The 18610-nt window shown below is 46.9% G+C and overlaps 2 protein-coding genes across 6 annotated transcripts in view; one reads left to right on the plus strand and one right to left on the minus strand.

Moving 5' to 3' along the window:
* Window positions 1-6221: 6221 nt before the first annotated feature.
* LOC308569695 (GTPase IMAP family member 2-like) overlaps window positions 6222-18610 on the plus strand; it is a 103401-nt gene continuing 91012 nt past the window's right edge. The window contains exons 1-3 of one of the 2 annotated variants that reach the window (XM_081163936.1): window positions 6222-6403; window positions 8029-8053; window positions 9100-9956. In XM_081163936.1, the coding sequence (XP_081020062.1) occupies window positions 8035-8053; window positions 9100-9863 (783 nt within the window). In that variant the 5' untranslated portion in view covers window positions 6222-6403; window positions 8029-8034 and the 3' untranslated portion in view covers window positions 9864-9956. Of the gene's footprint in view, window positions 6404-8028; window positions 8054-9099; window positions 9957-18610 lie in introns of those variants that run through there. The other variant, XM_081163938.1, reaches the window with a different exon arrangement.
* Window positions 12103-18610, minus strand: part of LOC308569508 (uncharacterized protein) — an 87727-nt gene continuing 81219 nt past the window's right edge. For 3 of the 4 annotated variants that reach the window (XM_081163486.1, XM_081163489.1, XM_081163488.1), the window contains one exon: window positions 12103-16035. In XM_081163486.1, coding sequence (XP_081019612.1) covers window positions 12350-16035 — 3686 coding nt within the window. In that variant the 3' untranslated portion in view covers window positions 12103-12349. The remainder of the gene's footprint in view (window positions 16036-18610) is intronic. The other variant, XM_081163487.1, reaches the window with a different exon arrangement.

The following is an 18610-nucleotide window of genomic DNA, read 5'->3' on the forward strand; positions in this document are numbered from 1 at the left end:
CAGAGGGAAAGGAGGTTTGCTGGTGCTGCAGAAATAGTGCGGAGGCTCACAATTTCTACCCTCCAATGACAGAGGAGAATTGAGGCCTTTCGGGTTGCCACACCCCACCCTCAGCCAATCAGCACCCCAAGGTGCCGTCCCTCTCCCATGCCCCAGCCCCCTCAACTCACCTCACTTCATATCTGAACATATTTACCTTATTTCTCCAAAAATATTATCATTATTGCTATTATTATTATTATCTGTTGAAGCTATATACCATTGCAAAGAAAGAAAGAAAGAAAGAAAGAAAGAAAGAAAGAAAGAAAGAAAGAAAGAAAGAAAAAGAGAGAGAGGGAGAGCAGACCAGGCAGGGCCAGGATGGTGCCGATCCTGATTACTTTGTGAGTTTCATTAGTTCTCTCCTGGACTCCTTCGGCAGGTAAAAGGTAAAAAGGTAAAGGGACCCCTGACCATTAGGTCCAGTCGTGGCTGACTCTGGGGTTGCGGCGCTCATCTCGCTTTACTGGCCGAGGGAGCCGGCGTACAGCTTCCGGGTCATGTGGCCAGCAAGACTAAGCCACTTCTGGAGAACCAGAGCAGCGCACGGAAACACCATTTACCTTCCCGCCAGAGCGGCACCTACCGTATATTTTGCTCCATAAGATGCACCAGACACAAGACGCACCTAGTTTTTGAAGGAGGAAAACAAGAAAAAAAATATTCTGAATCTCAGAAGCCAGAACAGCAGGAGGGATCGCTGCGCAGTAAAAGCAGCAATCCCTCTTGCTGTTCTGGCTTCTGGGATAGCTGTGCAGCCTGCATTCGCTCCATAAGATGCACACACATTTCCCCTTACTTTTTAGTTGGGGAGAGTGAGTCTTATAGAGCAAAAAATACGGTATTTATCTACTTGCACTTTGACGTGCTTTTGAACTGCTAGGTGGGCAGGAGCAGGAACAGAGCAACGGGAGCTCACACCATTGCGGGGATTCGAACCACAGACCTTCTGATCGGCAAGTCCTAGGCTCTGTGGTTTAACCCACAACGCCACCCACAGCCCTCCTTCAGCAGGTGGTGGCCCCTAATTCATTGCATTGTTGTTTTACTATGGAGTGAACAGAGGGCAGAGTCCCCTTCATCTTGCATATCTGCAGACCTGCAGGGGTTCAATACAGCTGGACCAAATCTTAAACAAAAACCAGTAATGGTCTGGTTGAAATAGCTTCCTTTGAGAAACACCATGATATGTTGTACTTCATTTTGGGGGGCAAAACAAGTTACTTCTCCTGAAGTCAGGGAGGTCTTGTTCCGGTGACATTCGGTTAGGTCTGAGATTTTTTAAATGTCCTCTGCGATATGTGACATAGCTTAATTGGCGGAGCCATACGGACTGCTATAGCAGATAGAATAACCGAAGAACAAATTTTGAAGGCGAAATTGTGCTCTGTCCTGCTTTCGGCTTCTGGCCTGCTGGTCTTCCACTGCCTCCCGCAGTTTGGTCAGACTCATGTTTATAGCTTTGAGAACACTGTCCAACCATCTCGTCCTCTGTCGTCCCCTTCTCCTTGTGCCCTCCATCTTTCCCAACATCGGGGTCTTTTCCAGGGAGTCTTCTCTTCTCCTGAGGTGGCCAAAGTCTTGGAGCCTCGGCTTCAGGATCTGTCCTTCCAGTGAGCACTCAGGGCTGATTTCCTTCCGAATGGAGAGGTTTGATCTTCTTGCAGTCCTTGGGACTCTCAAGAGTCTCCTCCAGCACCAGAATTCAAAAGCATCCATTCTTCGGCGATCAGCCTTCTTTATTGCCCAGCTCTCACTTCCATACATCACTACTGGGAATATCTATCTATCTATCTATCTATCTATCTATCTATCTATCTATCTATCTATCTATCATCTATCTATCTATCTATCTATCTATCCATCTATCTATGTAAATAATAAAACAAAAAAAATTTGTTGATGATGATGATTCTTCTAACAATGCTTCCATTGACCTATGACTGGAAGAATTGCAATAAAGCACCGAAAGCACTCTGGTTCCCAAGATTGACAAGATTTCTGCCCCACCCCCCACCCCATTTCTTCCCAATGCTTTTCCTGTAAACCAGCTTGTTTACCAACACTGACAGACATTGGCAGCCGGTGTGTCTGACCATGCCAGAGGAAACCCAATCCATGGCAGAATTACTTTCGTTTTCTACTCAGATCAAATGTTTGTCTCCTGGTGCTAATAAGTTCAGGAAAACAGACAAGAGAAGCGGCATAAGGCCGTCCAGGACTGTATCCAAGTGAGGGAAGAGAGGGCAGCTGTGATTCCCAAAGAGGTAGTGAAATATACTCAGAGTCAAGAGTGGATTTCTTGCTCTTTATTCAGCTCATAGTGGTGAGGAGGAATGGAAGTTCCCCCAGAATGTCTGCTTTATATACATTATTTACACAATGGGCCCCACGTGATTGGCTAATTCCGGGATTCTCCTGTAGGCCAATCAGGTTGCGGATTCACTTCCACCTGGAGCTGGATTGGGTGGCTCCTGTGGACCAATCAGACTGCTGCATTTTGGATCCTATTCAACTCAGTACGTAACAGGTAGTGTGTGGGCATGGGATTGTGAAGAGGGGCGAGGGAATCTGAAACAATTCAGGGTTAGCTCACTTGCAAATAGTTTTAGGGTTGCAACTTAAGGGTGACAGGTTAGCTGGAAAGTATTGTCTGCAAGAAAATACCACTGCATATACCAAATTCTTACAAACTTTTAAGAGGATTTACAAAGTATTGTAATATTCAGCCTCGGAATATGTCAAATAATTCGGGAAAGGGTGGGGAAGACGCAAGTACTTGGATGAGTTAACTGCCCAAATTTTGCTGCTAAAAGTTAGAACAACCTGCGACACCAGCAGCTTTTGTCAAATGTCCTGATTTCTTTCTTTTTTTTAAATAATTTTTATTAACAGGCCAATCAAATCACATTAATTCCAAATCACATTAGTTCCAAATTATACAGCCAAAATTGTAAAATTTTGTTGGGGGTACCCATACTTTGAGCTCCGAACGGGATCCAAACATCACTCTTGTTGCTGCTTTAATTACACAGTTCTGTCCAGATAGTCTCTTTGTTATTTTCCTCATCTTCTTGTTGTTATCATATATTCCTTTCTTTGTGATCTCTGATAATCTTCACAAGCGGGTTGAAAACAAACATATCCTGTGTGGATTTTACACTCTCCAAGAGCCATATCACATAAAGGACAGACGCCATTTCCACACCTCCGTAAAGAACATTCCCACAGTCTGTCCGTTGATTTCCACAGGCCTGCCAATCTGTATCTCAGGGGACCCTGCCAGGTCAAATTTACATTCCGATAACCATACATTCACATTCCGATGACCATGGTCCTCCCCCCCTCGTCCTCCTGTGGGCAGGCCTGTCTTAACGAATCTCCATTTGTAACTGCGTCACAAAGCTTTCTTTCCATTCCCAATGTTCCCACCTGTCCACTCTTTGATCAGTAATTCATTTCCACACAGTTCTTAATCTCCTGCTTGTGATTAGTAATTTGCAACGATTCTTTCTCTCTGGGGGGGGGGAGGTTATTGGGTACTCACATAAGTACTCCCCCCCTTTCCGTTTCGCTCCGACATACTGATCTTTTACTGAGGAGTCTTCACTTGATTTATTGTCCAACCCATTGCTCCGCATCACAGAGATCCCATTAATCAGCAGTCTTTACTCCCGATCTTCACTTGAAGTATGTGCATTTGCTTCTTTTCCAATTATATATTCCGAGCTGATGCAAACCAGTGCACGATCAGAGACAGCGTCCAGGAGAGCCGACCCCACCCGAGGGCTTCGTGCCTAGTGCCCTCACCCCCTTCTTTCGAATCCGGGGGCGAATTATGGACACAGCAGGCAAGGCAGTGCCCCCCATTCACTTGGGGGGCAAGGGAATGTGCATACTCCCATATCAGCCTCTTAATTTCCTCCTGTGGGTCGGAGAGATGTTATTGTTGGCCATCTTCCAATGCGCCCCCTGGTGGCCCCCCAAATGTCCTGATTTCAGTGGCAATCTTCCCGTTTTAGTGGCTGTTGACAGAGAGATTTAGGGAGTTTGTTTATTTTGAATGGTAATCACCCTCTGCTCTTAGGAACTGGCAGGTTAGTTGTCATTAATGTGTAAATAACTCGTATCATTTGCAGTGACAAGTATCTAGCGAGTGACTTGGTGGGAGCAAGAGAAATGTCTGCTTGTTTGGTTTCGGACTCTTCCTTGGTAAGTATTAAGAAAGATGCCTGGAAAAGGCTCCAGTTTAGCCGATGGAAAGTATTTTCTGCAAGAAAACACCAGTGCATATACCAAATTCCTACAATCTTTTAAGAGGATTTACAAAATATTGTAGCTCTGTAGCTAGGTAGGCTTGTGCAGCTGCTGGTTGAAGCCCCCTGGGGGAGATATCTCCAGATGTGAGCCAAGGGAATCCTCTTTAATGGGCTCGGGGTGGAGGATGCAGAACGGAAAGAAGCAGAAGTCCCAGCAAAGGAGGAAGAGGTGCAAAAACTTACGGAATATGCAGAAATGGCGAAACTTACCGGAAGAATAAGAAATCAGGATAACAAACTGTTTTATAAAAGAATGGAAATGGATTACTGAATTTTTACAGATAAAAACATTAGCAGGATTACTGTAATGATTACTGTAAAACCCTGCAGTTTTATAAGAGTATATATTTACAGTAGATAAATAAATGAGCACGTTAAATGAATTTGGATATGCAGAATATATTTTTGAAAAAAATAATAATTTAAGGAACCGCAGAAAGAGGGGGAAGGAAGTCAAAATTTGGAAATGTTAAATTGTTTGTAAAACTAATGAAGTGTATAAATTTGAAAAATATAAATAGAAAACTAAAAAAGAAAAAAGAAATGAGTTCCATGCGATGTGCCAGAACATCACCAGCGTTGGCTTGAGAGTCAACTCCCAATCGAGTAGGTTTGATGCAGAGAATGGGAATTGCACCATCTTCTCCTTCGCCCCAGGCAGCAAAATGTCTTGGGCCGCTCCTGCCTCTGAGGATGGGAGATGGTGGCTGCAGCTGAGGGCAGCAGGATGAGGAAGGGATCCATCTGGCCCAAAGGAGCACAGAGCCATGGACCGTCTTCTGGGCAAAGGAGGAGAGGACCTCCACCTTCAGCCGGTGGCTTTCCCAATGGGCACCTTCCGCCAACAGGCCATTTGAACCTGGACAAAGATGGACCTGTGGGCTTGGGCCCCACTGACCTTTCCTTTCCTCAGGTTCAGCCCCCATTGTCCCCAGTCCACCCCCGATTCTCTCTGCAGATTGACATCCTCATCATCTTTTAAAAAGTGATGGGGGGAGAGGCGTCAGCATGACTTAGCTTATGGGGTTCATGAAAAGCGCCACAGCCATTTACAAGAGTCAAATACAATCCTAAAAACACCTAAGCATAATAAACATCTCCTTAAGGGGATCGAGGGGGCCCTGTGGGCGATGCCGAGCCACATCATGACGTCATGCGTGTGATGCTGTGTGAAGCCGCATGACATCATGCGTGCGACATTGCTCAACACCTTGAATCTTCTGTCTTCTTTGGCGATCCCTCGTAGCCGAGTAAGATTGTCTTCCATAAACACGGTTTTAACAGTGACTTTGGAGGCCAATTCTGGATTCACACGTCCTTCCACACTGGGGACATTGGCTTCCAGGTGGGAGTTGATCACGGTGTGGATTTACCAAGCGTGCCTTCCTCTTAGCACGTTTCTCCCTTTTGTCCTGAGTTCGAGTGTCTTCAAAGCCCAGGACACCTTTGGTCAAGGCTGTTCTCCAACTGGAGCGCTCACAGGCCAGTGTTTCCCAGTTGTCGGTGTTTATACTACATTTTAAAAGATTTGCCTTGAGCCTTTGAAGCTCTTTTGTTGACCACCAGCATTACACTTTGTGAGAACACCCTGAATATTAGGAGACTCGTCCCCCTCATCCCCTGCCAGGCATCATTCTGTGCACTTCTCGGTCCAGTAAGGTGCTGATGATGTCAAGGCTGCAAGTTCGATGGGGCAGCTGCATATTCTTACACTGCAGGGGGGCTGGACTAGATGACCCTCGGGTCCCTTCCAACTCTAGAATTCTCTGGTTCTGCGACCCTCTCGTGCGCTCGCCTTTTCTCTAAGCTGAAAAGCGCCCGACGCCGCCACCCACCGCCCAAACCAGCTGCTGGTTCTCCAGGCATCCACTGGGGGGAATTCTTGTCCTGCTCCTTCCAAGCAGAAGAGGACCTAATTCTGCTGCTACTTTCATTTTCCCTTCGGAGAAGCAGCTCGTCTCTCGCTCCCGTTCGCTGCAGGAAAACTCAGACCGGCGTGGAAGACGACGCGGGACGAGGAAGGATCTGCCGAAGCAGCTGAGGAGGTGAGGTCTGCCATCTGGGAAGGGCCGAGTGGTGGAGAGAAGGGGGGAGAGAAGGATCTCGTTGCAAAGGGAGCCCCTGCTGCAAGAGGACCCGGGAGACGCCCCTTGTCCCGCAGCCCTGGGCAGCCTCTCCGCGCTCCTGGGCGCACCTTCCTCGCTCAGAAGCAGCTCCCTTCAATATGCCCAGACATACCAGGCTGGGTCCCTGCCCTCAAGCTTCCTAGGGAGGCAGCAGCTGGGTTTAGCCTGTTGCAACAAAAGGCAAGGAAGGATCCCTGTGGAGGATCCTTAAAGGCTGATCGACCGACTGTGGCTTAAGAGTGCGCCCGAACTGGGGCTTCTCTTCCACCACAAACAGGAACAGGGCAGTTGCAGGGTTGTGTTTGTCAGGGACACTGTCCTCCTTCTGGCGCTTGCTGAAACTATTCCTTACCCTCCCCAATGTTTTTCTGATGAAAATAGGGACGTCCTATCCCATAATAATATCAATAGTTGTATTATTTGTACCCATCTGACTAGGTGGCCCCAGACACCCAGGGAGGCTTCCAACGTGTATATAAAAGCATAACCAAACATTAAACAGCTTCCCTCTCCAGATGTCTTCTAAAGGTTGTCTAGTTACTTCTCTCCTTGGCTCGTGGGTTCTGCAACTCCAGGCCCTCCAACATTTCTCCGATGATCATAGGGACATCCTAAGCCTGGATGTCTCTGTTGGTTAGAGCCAAGGTTGCAGGTTGGATCCCCGTTTGGGGCAGCTGGATATTCCTGCATTGCCGGGGGCTGGACTAGATGACTCTCGGGGTCCCTTCCAACTCCACAATTCTATGATTCTAAGGAAAAGTGGGACATTCTGGGATCAAATCTGAAACCGGAGGGGCTTGTGTAAATCTGGGAATGTCTCTGGAACATAGGGACACTTGGAAGGCCTGTTAATATTGCTTAGACAAGCCTATTCAGATGCTTAGAAAGCTGGCGAGACTTTTAATCTGTTCTTAGGTCTTGTCATTTTAACTTTTCAGCTTTTGAGTCATTGTTAATTCTTCTTAATGGTGATTTTATCTTTTGACAAAATGCTTTGAGGTTCTTCTCTTTTTTTACAATCAAGGGGTGCATATTTTTATGAAATGAATAAATTAAGCAAAGACTCCACCAGAATATAAATTTTATTATTTGAACCCCACACTTCTGACTGGGATGCCCCAGCTGCTCTGGGCAGCTACCAACAGATCTAAACACATAGATAAAATAGCAAATGTTAAGAACTTCCTGATACAGTCATATAAAGCCTTATATGTTTAAACTGATGTTTGTCTGATGTGCTCTTCAGGGTGAGGGGGGTGTTCTTCTGCTTGCAATACGTGAAAATAATAGTTGAAATTAATAATAATTACGTTTTTAATTGACTTCTGTTGAAGTGCCACCTGAGGAAAGAGCCACAGCGTTTGGGCACAGTTCAGAGGGCATTTCCTTTCTCATTGCTTGCAAAATGTTCTGAACATCTTTATGTCTGCAATGTGCTGTTTCTCCTTTGAGATGCCACATGTCTGAACTAGGGGTGGGGTGATGGGTTTGCAGATGGAAGGCTGCCTGAGAAGATCATCTTGATTTCTTGCCATTTTTTTCAGGGGAAGATGGACGGGACCAGAGGAGGTAAGGAATGGTTCCAGTGACTCAGAGGCAGATTGACTGCTTGGGGTGGGTGGATTATTCCAGATCTATTTCGCAGGAGCTTTTCACGGCACCCCCAATGACGTTTATTTTATTTATTTGCAGAAAAAATATTGTTATACCAATGTGTAATATTTTGGGGATTTGGGGAGGTGGGAGGTGCCTGGCTGGGGTGCCATCCTGACGCACATCTGCAGGAACCTAGAAAGATGCCCTCGGCTGCATCAGGCCGCTGGTTCGCCCGGCGCATTCTTGCCTGCACTGACCAGAGCTGGGAAAAGGAACTAGCGCTTGTTCAAATTCAAGATGCATATCATAAATCCCTGCATACAGTCGTACCTCGGGTTACATATGCTTCAGGTTACAGACTCCGCTAACCTAGAAAAAGTACCTCAGGTTAAGAACTTTGCTTCAGGATGAAAACAGAAACTGTGTTCTGGCGGCGCGGCGGCAGCAGGAGGCCCCATTAGCTAAAGTGGTGCTTCAGGTTAAGAACAGTTTCAGGTTAAGAATGGACCTCTAGAACGAATTAAGTACTTAATCCGAGGTACCACTGTATTTTCCAAAAAACTAAACCATTCAGTATTCCATTATTGCATCCATCAAAACTTATTTACACTGTTGAATTTATCAGGTGTACACAAATGTTTCCCAATCTGTTCTTCTTCTGCTTTTATTTATACATGTGTACGCTTTACATAAGGGACGCGTTTCCGTGCGCTGCTCTGGTTTGCCAGAAGCAGCTTAGTCATGCTGGCCACATGACCCGGAAGCTGTATGCGGACAAATGCCGACTCTCTCGGCCAATAAAGCGAAATGAGCGCTGCAATCCCAGAGTCGGCCATGACTGGACCTAATGGTCAGGGGTCCCTTTACCTTTACCTTACGCTTTACATATGCATTCAGTCTCTCTGAGGATCAGAAAACAATATAATTCTCAGCAATCACATATTAAGAGGGATCCCAGCAGAAGTGGTTGCTCTGATATTTTTGCTGACCAGCTCTTTGCTGTCTTTCAAAACCCGCAGGAAATCGGAGAGAACTGAGGATTATCCTTGTGGGCAAGACTGGAGGCGGCAAAAGCGCCACAGGAAACAGCATCCTTGGCCAGAAGCTCTTTGATTCGAAACTTCAGGCCAGGACAACCACCTTGTCCTGCCAGAGGGCGTCTTGCACTTGGAGAGGCCATCCTGTGTCCGTGATTGACACAGCGGATATTTTGGGCACCGGAGATTGCGATGAAAGGCTGGACCAGGAGACCAAGCGCTGCCTTGACCTCTCTCAGCCTGGCCCTCACGCGCTCGTATTTGTGACCCAGGTGGGCCGCTTCACCGCGGAGGACGAGGAGGCAGCCCAGCGAGTCCGGGAGATGTTTGGGACAGAGGCCATGAAGCACACCATCCTCTTGTTCACCCGCAAAGAAGCCTTAGAAGGCAACTCCTTGCGGGATTACGTGATGCAGTCAGATAACGAGGCTCTCCGGAAGCTGGTCCAAGAATGCGGGGGGCGCTTCTGCGCTTTTAATAACAGGGCGGCATTAGGAGAACGGGAGGACCAGGTCTTTGAGCTGATGGAGATGGTCCTGGAGATGGTCGAGGGGAATGAAGAGCCATACCTGGAGACGCCATCCATGGAGGCAGCGCTGGGATCTTACATGGCGGAAGGCAGGAAAAGGGCCAAGGAAGAGGGGGAAGGGAAAGCTCACAAGGGTTTCAGCTACACAAAAATATTTATCTTCATATGTGTGTGTGGTGCAGGGCTTTACTTTTTTCTTTATAATCGTTCCTCTTAATATCTCCCCTTTAGCAAAGCTGGGGATTTTTAAAGCCAGCCCACCAGCTTCTTATGAGGTGTCAGGAGAAAAACAAATAAACAAATGAACAAACCGGATTGTCTGGGTGCAATGTCCTAAGAATCGCCTGCTTAGTATTTTATTTGCCATTGTATCAGTTGCAATGCCCCTGTGACTCTGGACAAATAGGACAAGAGAGCATGTGCTTCTCCACCTCCTATATTACAGAGACATTTGTATTAGCCTCCTCTCCCCATTACACCACAAGTACCCCAAGGTTCACAGGACAATTTTATGCCTCCCTGCTGCTGTCAGATCCCAACCATGCTGCAACATACGACGTTGCCTGGTTCTGCACAGCAGCGCTCAAGATCCATCGGATGATGACCTGCCCCACAAACTAGATTTCATGAACACTCACATCATAGTGCTTTCTAAACTGATAGTTGTAGTCTTTTATATACTAATCTTTTATGCTCCTCCACATCCGTTTAATGCTCCTAACCCCTCTTTTAGTTTCTTTTAGATTCTTATAGTCTTTTAGATATACGGTACAGAATGCTCCCCATGCATGGTGAATAGGCTGAACGTGATTTCTGGAAAGGTTTGCACCTCTAGAGGTGGAAAGCAAGTAGCGGACTTGCAGCATGGTTTTGCATGAGTGATTGGGGGGGGGGGAGTGAGAGAGGATCTCCCACCCCCTTCCTTGCCCAGCTGCAACACAACAGCCCTGCAGTGCTGTCCGTGGGTCTTGTTCTCTGGGGGTTGCTGCTTTCAGCTCAGATGTAGAGGGACCTGGGATGCACCAAAGAAATTACTTAAAAATGAATAAATCTCCTAGCCAGTGAACCCTGCGCTTTTGGGTCCAACGGACACCCAAACTGCTGGGGAGAACAGGGTTGGCTTCCAGCTTGGCTTTCAGAACAACAGAGAATCCAGGAATGGCCTTCAACTGGGTGGCTGTTGAGGGTTCAGCAGAGTTAGTTGGCAGAAGTGGCTCACTAAAGCAGACGACCTAGAAGAAGGATTTGGCGGACTTCCTTCCCGCCTGCTCTTATACCAGGAATGAGGATGCAAAAGTGCCTTAAAATTCAAGTCACAGGGATGTGCGGAGCTTCTTGGCTCTGAAGCGGGGAAGACCCCAATAATCCCCTCCTCTGCGCCGGCTGAGAAATCAGTGGGGCTCCGAGGTGGGGCGGGGTGGGTGGGTAGAGAGGGTGCACCCACTCCCCACTCAGCCAAGAAGTTCAGCGGTGCCTTGGGCTCCGTCACTGCCTCCCCTCCGTCAGGCTGGGACCCTCATGCATCCCCTGCTTTGGAGAGGCGAGGGGGCGCAATGCTCTCCCCTCCCTTCCGCCCCATTCACAAGCCAGGTCCTCGAGGAATTTGAGCCTTTCTCCAGGGTCAGGGAAGCCCCAGGAGGGAGCAGGGGGCTCGGGCTGCAGCAGGAGGAGTAGTTCTCGTGGAATTGGAGAGCTCAACCCTTTCCTCCTCCTCCTCGGCAGCGAAGGAAGACAAGCGCTGGATCGCACCTCTTGGGGAGCCCAGGGAAGCATCTTGACTCTTGATTTTGCGCGTGTGAAGGGGAGGTTGCATCTCTCTCCTCCCCACCTGTCCCTGGCTCGCCCGGTTGCAGAGCCCTAGTCCTGTACCTCCGGGCAACCCATCCTGAAGCGGGGGGGGGGGGGGGTGGCGGCGGAGGAAACAGCCTCTAAGATCTCGGGCTGGCTAAGGAAGAGGTTTGAAGGGCGGCCGGGTCCCTGCAAGACTGCTCCCCCCCGCAAGCCAGATGGGGGTGGGTGATGGGGAGGCAAGGCCCCCACTCCTTGGGCTAAGACGTCCCAGGCCCATCTCCACTCCCCGGAGTGGGAGATTCCGCTGCGTTTCAACCCCTGCATGCGCGCAGACACGCGCACGTGGGAATTCAACCCAGTCCCGTGTACACCCGCCACCCCTGCCCTCGCGCGAGTCAGCGGCCATATCCCCGTTTCTCAGCGGCTCCCACCCAGTTTCATGTTTTTCTAAACCCCAGAAGAGGCTGGCGGTGCTGCTTGGGCTGCGAGTTGCAAGCCGGTCTGGTCCTCCTCAGCCCCCCCCCCCCAGGTCTGCCTGAGAGACTCAGCAAGGCGAAGGGGGGCTGTTGCCACCTGCTGCTGCACCCCCAGAATTATTCTTCGGCCTCTGGATCTTGCCAAGTGAGGGGGGGGGGGAGGCCAGGAAGATGCTCTGGGAGCAGAGCCCCCACGCAACGCCTCCAGGGGGCGCACAAAGCAAAACAGACGCCTGGCCGGAGAGAGAGGGACGAACTGGAAGAATAAAGATCCGGTACCCTTTAATAAATGCATTGACAATATCTCTGATAGCGTTCTAATAACATTAAACAGGTCAGTGTAGATCCAGCCTGAGAGTCCCTGTACTTAGTGAAAAGGATACAGAGATCTAAGGCTAAACAGGAGCTGCTGTGTTGCCCCTTCATTTAGGGAGGATTACTTGGGTACCAATAGGAATTTTCTTTTGTCCTTCTTCAGTTCATTCAGCATCTTCTCCTCCTCTGGCAGCAGAGCCTCCTTATTTGCAATCTTCTGTATGATCTCTGCTTCTTTCTTCACATCCTTCAGCAACTGGATCCTTTTCTGATATCCAAGCTTGCATTCCTCCTCTTCAGACGCAATGAGCATGTCAATGTATTCTGGGGTGGAGAGCGGGTTGGGCTTCAGGGCAATTTCCTGCAGGCGCCGCAGGCTTTGAGACGCTCTCTCGATGTTTTTCATCAGATTCTCTCTCACCTTGATGTACTCCCGTCTGAGGTGCCAAACCAGCACCTCCGCTGTCATAAACCCATGGCAGGCGTGCTCGTATTTTTTCTTCAGCTCCGCATAGGTCTTCTTCTCTTTCCTTATTTCATCCTTAAATAGGAAGTCCTGGTTGCGGTGGTCACTGACTGAGCACTTGCCAGGACAAATGTTGCATGTTCCTGAGAAGAAACTGATAGCGGAGCAAAAGCGGTTCAGCTGATCCCAGGTAGCCCTGCAAGGATAGTGGCAGGTGACCTTGCAGTTCTTGCAGTTGGTTGCATATTGATGAGCTCCAGAGAGCTCTTGCTTCACTTTGACGGTGACTGGGAGCTCAAACGCAAAATCTCTGTTGGCCGCCATGTCAGCTTTGTGCTGGTCAAGGACTTGTTCTGTTTCCTTCAGTTCTTCCAGTTTGACCAGCCCGGTTTTGATCTGGGGCAGCAGGCCCTGCACAACCATCTCCAACTCTTTCCGCTCCCTGAGAACTTCCTTCGTCAAAGACAAACTCCTCGTGTTCAGTTTGCTTAAGGAGTCAAAGTAGGTCTTCATGCTGATTATACCCATTTTCCAAAACATTTCGTCAAAGTTAGGGCTCTCCCCATCCCCCACGACATTGTTGGCAAACAGGGCAGAATTGTTGAATTTGAAATGCACGGGGTTCCCCTTGCCATCTTTGGCGCATGGAACGTTGGCCGTCTTAATGGCCTCAAGGACCAGGGGAGTCTGTGAATCTGCAAAGGTGATCAGGAACTGGATGTTCTCCTTGATATCTTTCCCAAAGATGGAGAGCACGGAATCAAAGATGTATTTCTCGGCTGCTGTTAAGCGGTTTGTGGAAGCCTTGACCACAAAGCAGACACAATCGATGTGGTCAATGCCTCCTGGGATGGAGAAAAACTCCCGGATCTTCTCCACTAACTTTTTGTCCTGCTCTATTCCTCTCGTGTCTCCGAATCCTGGAGTGTCAACAAAAGTGAGGGAGCAAGGGATCTTGAGACCCTCTTGATAGTTCACCACATAAGCCCTCACTTCGGATGTCTGGCTTTCCACTTGGTTTCTGCAAGTCACTTCATCAATAAGTTTGAATCGGAATTTATCTCCCCATTGCACGCCCAGGACATAATTGATCATCCCATTGATGAGAGTGGTTTTCCCTGACCCTGTTGCCCCCATCACCATAATCACTTTGTTGGGGGCCTGAATGTTCTCTTTCCCTAGCTGGTATGTTAGACAGGATCCAGAGACATCTTGTACAGGCTCCAGTGGCAGAAGATACACTGCTGGTGGCCCATCCTCCACGCGGATGCTGTCTTGGAGGTATTTACAAGCTGCTCTCTTCTTGTCTCCTTCCAATGATGTGGAAACCCCAATCTCTTTGCTGGGCTCACTCTCAGCCCCACCGGCACACATGGCTGAGACTCTGAATCTGTAGGGTGTCTGGGGCTTCAGACCATCAATCTCACAGAACTCTGTTTTCTTCCCTGTTCTTTTTTCAGCCCATTCATCTTTGTCCTTGCTTTTTGCCTCTCCAGCCTCTTCACTGTAGTCCACTTTGTATTCCTTTATAACAGCTCCCTGGCCAATGACCTTTGGGCTCTCCCAGGCTATACTGATTTTGGAAGACTGTGCGAATATCTCTCTCAGTTCCCCAGGAGGGCTGGTAGGAAGTGTCTGTACAGATTTACTCACGTTGCTGGTCTCACTAAGTCCTGGTTTGCTCCTAGCACTGTATCTAAACTGGTATTCTGCGTTTGCGCTCAACCCTCTCACTTGGAATGTCTCCTGACTGTCGTCAGTATTCACAATCTCCCAGTTTCCTTCTCCTGCCATCTTGTACTCTACTTGATAGCTGGAGATTGAAGTCCTCCCATACTCAGCTGGTTGAAATGTCAGCTGCACCTGGTCATATCCAATTCGGCCAACCAGGGGAGGGAGAGGTTTTGAGGGCAGCTCAAAGTTGCTGCTGAGCATTTCCCCATCTTCATAGAGGTAAATGGAAGCTCCTGGGTTGTCCTGATCTGGGACAGAAGCCACAAGGAACCGGGTCTTCCCATTGGATCCATTGACTTGGGCAAAATCAACAATGGACTTGGCAGCTTTCCGAGCTTTTCTCTGTCTGTCTTTTCGCTCAAACCAAGCATTCCAGTCCTCAGGTGCATTCTGGACTCCTGTAGGATCTGCTGATCGTTTCTGAAGAAAGTGTTGTAAGCTGGTTAAAAATGGTTCCTCATCATGTAAAGAGGTGAATGTAAATGAGACAACAAATTCATTCCGGTGGTTAAGCACTACCTCTTCCAGTTTATTCTGGGAGGAGATGGTTTCTAACCCACTCAGGATATCAAGGTAAGACTTGACCATATTTATCTCTCGTTCCTTGGTGTCCAAAAATTCATTGAGTCTTTGGCCATTGAAGGGTGATTGATTTACGGATGTTAAGATGTCTACCAGAACTCTTTCCTTTTCCCCCCCTCCCCGTATCAAAGGCAGGATTCCTGCCAGATCTTGCTGGAAAGTCTGCCTGTGTTGCTTGCAGAAATCCTGGAATCTCTTGATTTTCAACTTTATTTCTGGGAAGATGCTAGCAATGGGATTAGCAGCCAGATCATTGCATCTCATATCGATTTCACTCAGTTGCTCCATAACGCTTTGGGCATCATAGATGAGTGCTAAGCTGATTTCACGCACCATCTTAGCTGCTCTGGAATCTAGCTTGGTCAGTGGGTACAGCCAAACTCTGACAGGCACAGCCTTCTCTCCATCCTCCCCAAGCTTTTGGGGCAGATCTCTGTAGACTTTCATGGCATCTTGAAAAGTCACCGGATTACTTTCCAAAGAAAAATCCCCATAGAACTTGCAGCTGAAATTCTCTGTTTGGGCTTTCTCCTTCTCCTCCATCTCAACAGATGCTTCCCCTTTGACAAAGACTTTAATCAAGTTGATCGCAGCGTGGAGGCTTCCTTGTATATCTTGCACAGACTCAGAAGAGGAGACATTTCGGTCAAACAGAAAGAAAGCCTGGGCTCCATACAAGATGGCAGTGACAACATGGGTGGCTGTGCCATGCTCAAAAACAGCTGGATAAATGACATTTTGGATTCCCAAATGGCTCATGGTCAGCTGTGAATACTTGGTGGTAGCTTTGTACTGTAGAGTGACTCTGGCCTGTTTCGTGGACTTCTTGGTGTCTTGAAGGTACTTGGCTGATCCACCCACTTCAACCAATCCCACCAAAAAACTGGCCTTGAGTGATGCTGAGACATTGAGGGCAGAGGCCTTATCATTGATGGAGTCAGATGCAATGATTTCATATTCAGCCTTGGGTTGCGGTTTGATACACAAGTCCTTCTGAAGCGAGTCGTGGTCCCAAAGGGTGATTCCTGGGATAAAGCAGAGAAATATGCAAGGCTTGAGTATGTTCACAGAAATGTAGAGCACAATTAGCCTAATGCCTAAGGGTGTACAGAGAAACAAGGAGTTAAAATAGAGCTATCATTGCCCACAATGTCTGCACTCATGAATTTTGTCCCACTGTCATCCCCAACGAAAGAGGTCTGTGCAGTTTTGTAAAACTTTGCAAAAGGCAGAGAAAATATTTGACCAGATATGATAGTGGAACAAATTTTACAGAGGTTAAGTACCATCTATACATCATTTTCATAATATTTTCCTTTAACACTGTACATGCAGTGAACTTGACCCCTTTCCTTCACAACCTTTCCCAATCTTCAAACATTATATTATGTCCCACGTCTCTTGCCCAATCTGTCATCACAGATTTAACTTGTTCATCCTTTGTATGCCACTCCAACGACAGATTATACATTTTAGACAAATTTTTAACTTTAGAATCTAACAACTCTGTTTCCAGTTGGGTTTTTTCTGATGCAAAACCATTTTTCTTATCTAATTTATACAATTCATTGATCTGGTGGTAATGTAACCAATTTATTATATCTTTAATTTGGTCAAATGGTTTTAATTTAAATCCTTCTTTATCTTCCACTAACAAATCTGAATATCTCAACCACTTGGACTCCATGTTTGACTTTTCCTGGGCCTTTGCCTCCATTGCCGAGAGCCACCTGGCTGTTTTCCTCTCTAAAAGATCTTTGTATTTTATCCAAACATTATATAGAGATTTTCTAATTACATGATTTTTAAAACCATTATGGGCCTTTACCTTGTCATACCATAAATATGCATGCCATCCAAACACATTGTCAAATCCCTCCAAGTTTAAAACATCTGCATCTTCTCGTTGTATCCATTCCTTAACCCAGCAAGGAGCGGCAGCTTCAAAATAAATCTTCAAGTCTGGCAGGGAGAATCCTCCTCTTTCTTTTGAATCCATTAATAATTTGTATTTAATTCTGGGTTTTTCCCCCTGCCAGATGAATCTAGATAACGCTTTCTGCCATTCTTTAAAGCATTTCACATTATCAATAATTGGTAGGGCTTGGAACAAAAACAGCATCTTTGGCAATACATTCATCTTAACCACAGAAAATCGGCCCATTAATGACAATTTCAAATTCGACCAAATCTTCAAATCTCTCTTAATTTCATTCCATAATTTCTCATAATTATCTTTATATAAGTTCAAATTTTTCACTGACACATTAACTCCCAGATATTTAACTTTTTCACAAAGACTAGGCCCGTCTTTTCTTGTAATAATTTCCTTTCCTCATTATCCAGATTTTTCTCTAATACTTTGGTTTTGCTCTTATTTAACTTAAATCCTGCTACCTGCCCAAACCCCTGTATCATCTCCAGTGCTTTTACTGCACTGGGGTCTGGATCTTGAAGTGTCAACACCAAATCATCAGCAAAGACTTTTAATTTCTATTGTTTGGATCCTATTACTATACCTTTAATTTGTTCTTCTTTTCTTATCATACTTAACAAGACCTCAAGGACCGAAATAAACAGCAGAGGGGAAAGTGGGCACCCTTGCCTGGTAACTTTCTCAATTCTAATTTCCTCCAACACCACATAATTTACTATAATTTTAGCTTTTTGTTCATGATAGAGCGCATTAATACCATTAAAAAAATCCTGACCTACGCCAATACTTTCTAAATTTTGTGTCATAAAACTCCAAGATACATTGTCAAAGGCCTTCTCTGCATCGATAAACATTAACATTGCTTTGCAATTTTTTCTTGCTTCTAACTTTTCCAGAATAGCTACTATATTTCTTATGTTGTCTTTCATATGTCTACCAGGCAGAAAACCTGCCTGGTCCTTATGAATATATTCTGACAAAACCTTCTTCAGCCTATTGGCCAATATGTTAGCAAAAATTTTGTAATCCACATTGAGTAGGGAGATTGGTCTATAATTTTTAACATTGGATCTGTCTTGACCTTGTTTTGGAATCAGAGTAATATAAGCTTCCTTCCAGGTTTCAGGTGCTTTGTCCCCTCCTATACTCTTGTTGCATGTAACCCAAAGTGTTTGTAACCTGAGGTGTTTGTAACCTGAGGTACCACTGTATTGGTGACTGACAGTGTTCATAAGTATAAACTTTGGTATTGGTATTGACATAAATTTGTTGCTATTGAGTGGGAAATCTGTGGGGATAAAATTAATTGAGGGAATAATAGAGAGTACGAAAGGTATTGTCAGGGAACTGCCATCAGAGGGAAGAGGAGAGGAAAGTCGCTCCAGTGATGCAGGGGAGGGAACTAGCAAGGAGAGAGAGAGGGTTCCCACGGGGGAAAGAAATCCAGGGGACACCAGGGCGGAGGGGAGGCTCAGAGACTCTTCCAGTGAAATCAGCGGAAAGAGCACAGGACCTCCGCTTGGCACGCCCACGCTGCGCAGAAGGCTTCCACGCAGGGAATCTAGGAGGAGACTTGGAGTCAAACAACTCCTATGTTGGCGCAAATTTAGGTCCCGCCCACTGACGGATTCTGCCAGTGACTAAGACAGTCGCGTTTCAAGGGC

Source organism: Podarcis bocagei (assembly GCF_964188305.1).
Source record: "Podarcis bocagei genome assembly, chromosome: 12".
Classification (NCBI taxonomy): domain Eukaryota; kingdom Metazoa; phylum Chordata; class Lepidosauria; order Squamata; family Lacertidae; genus Podarcis; species Podarcis bocagei.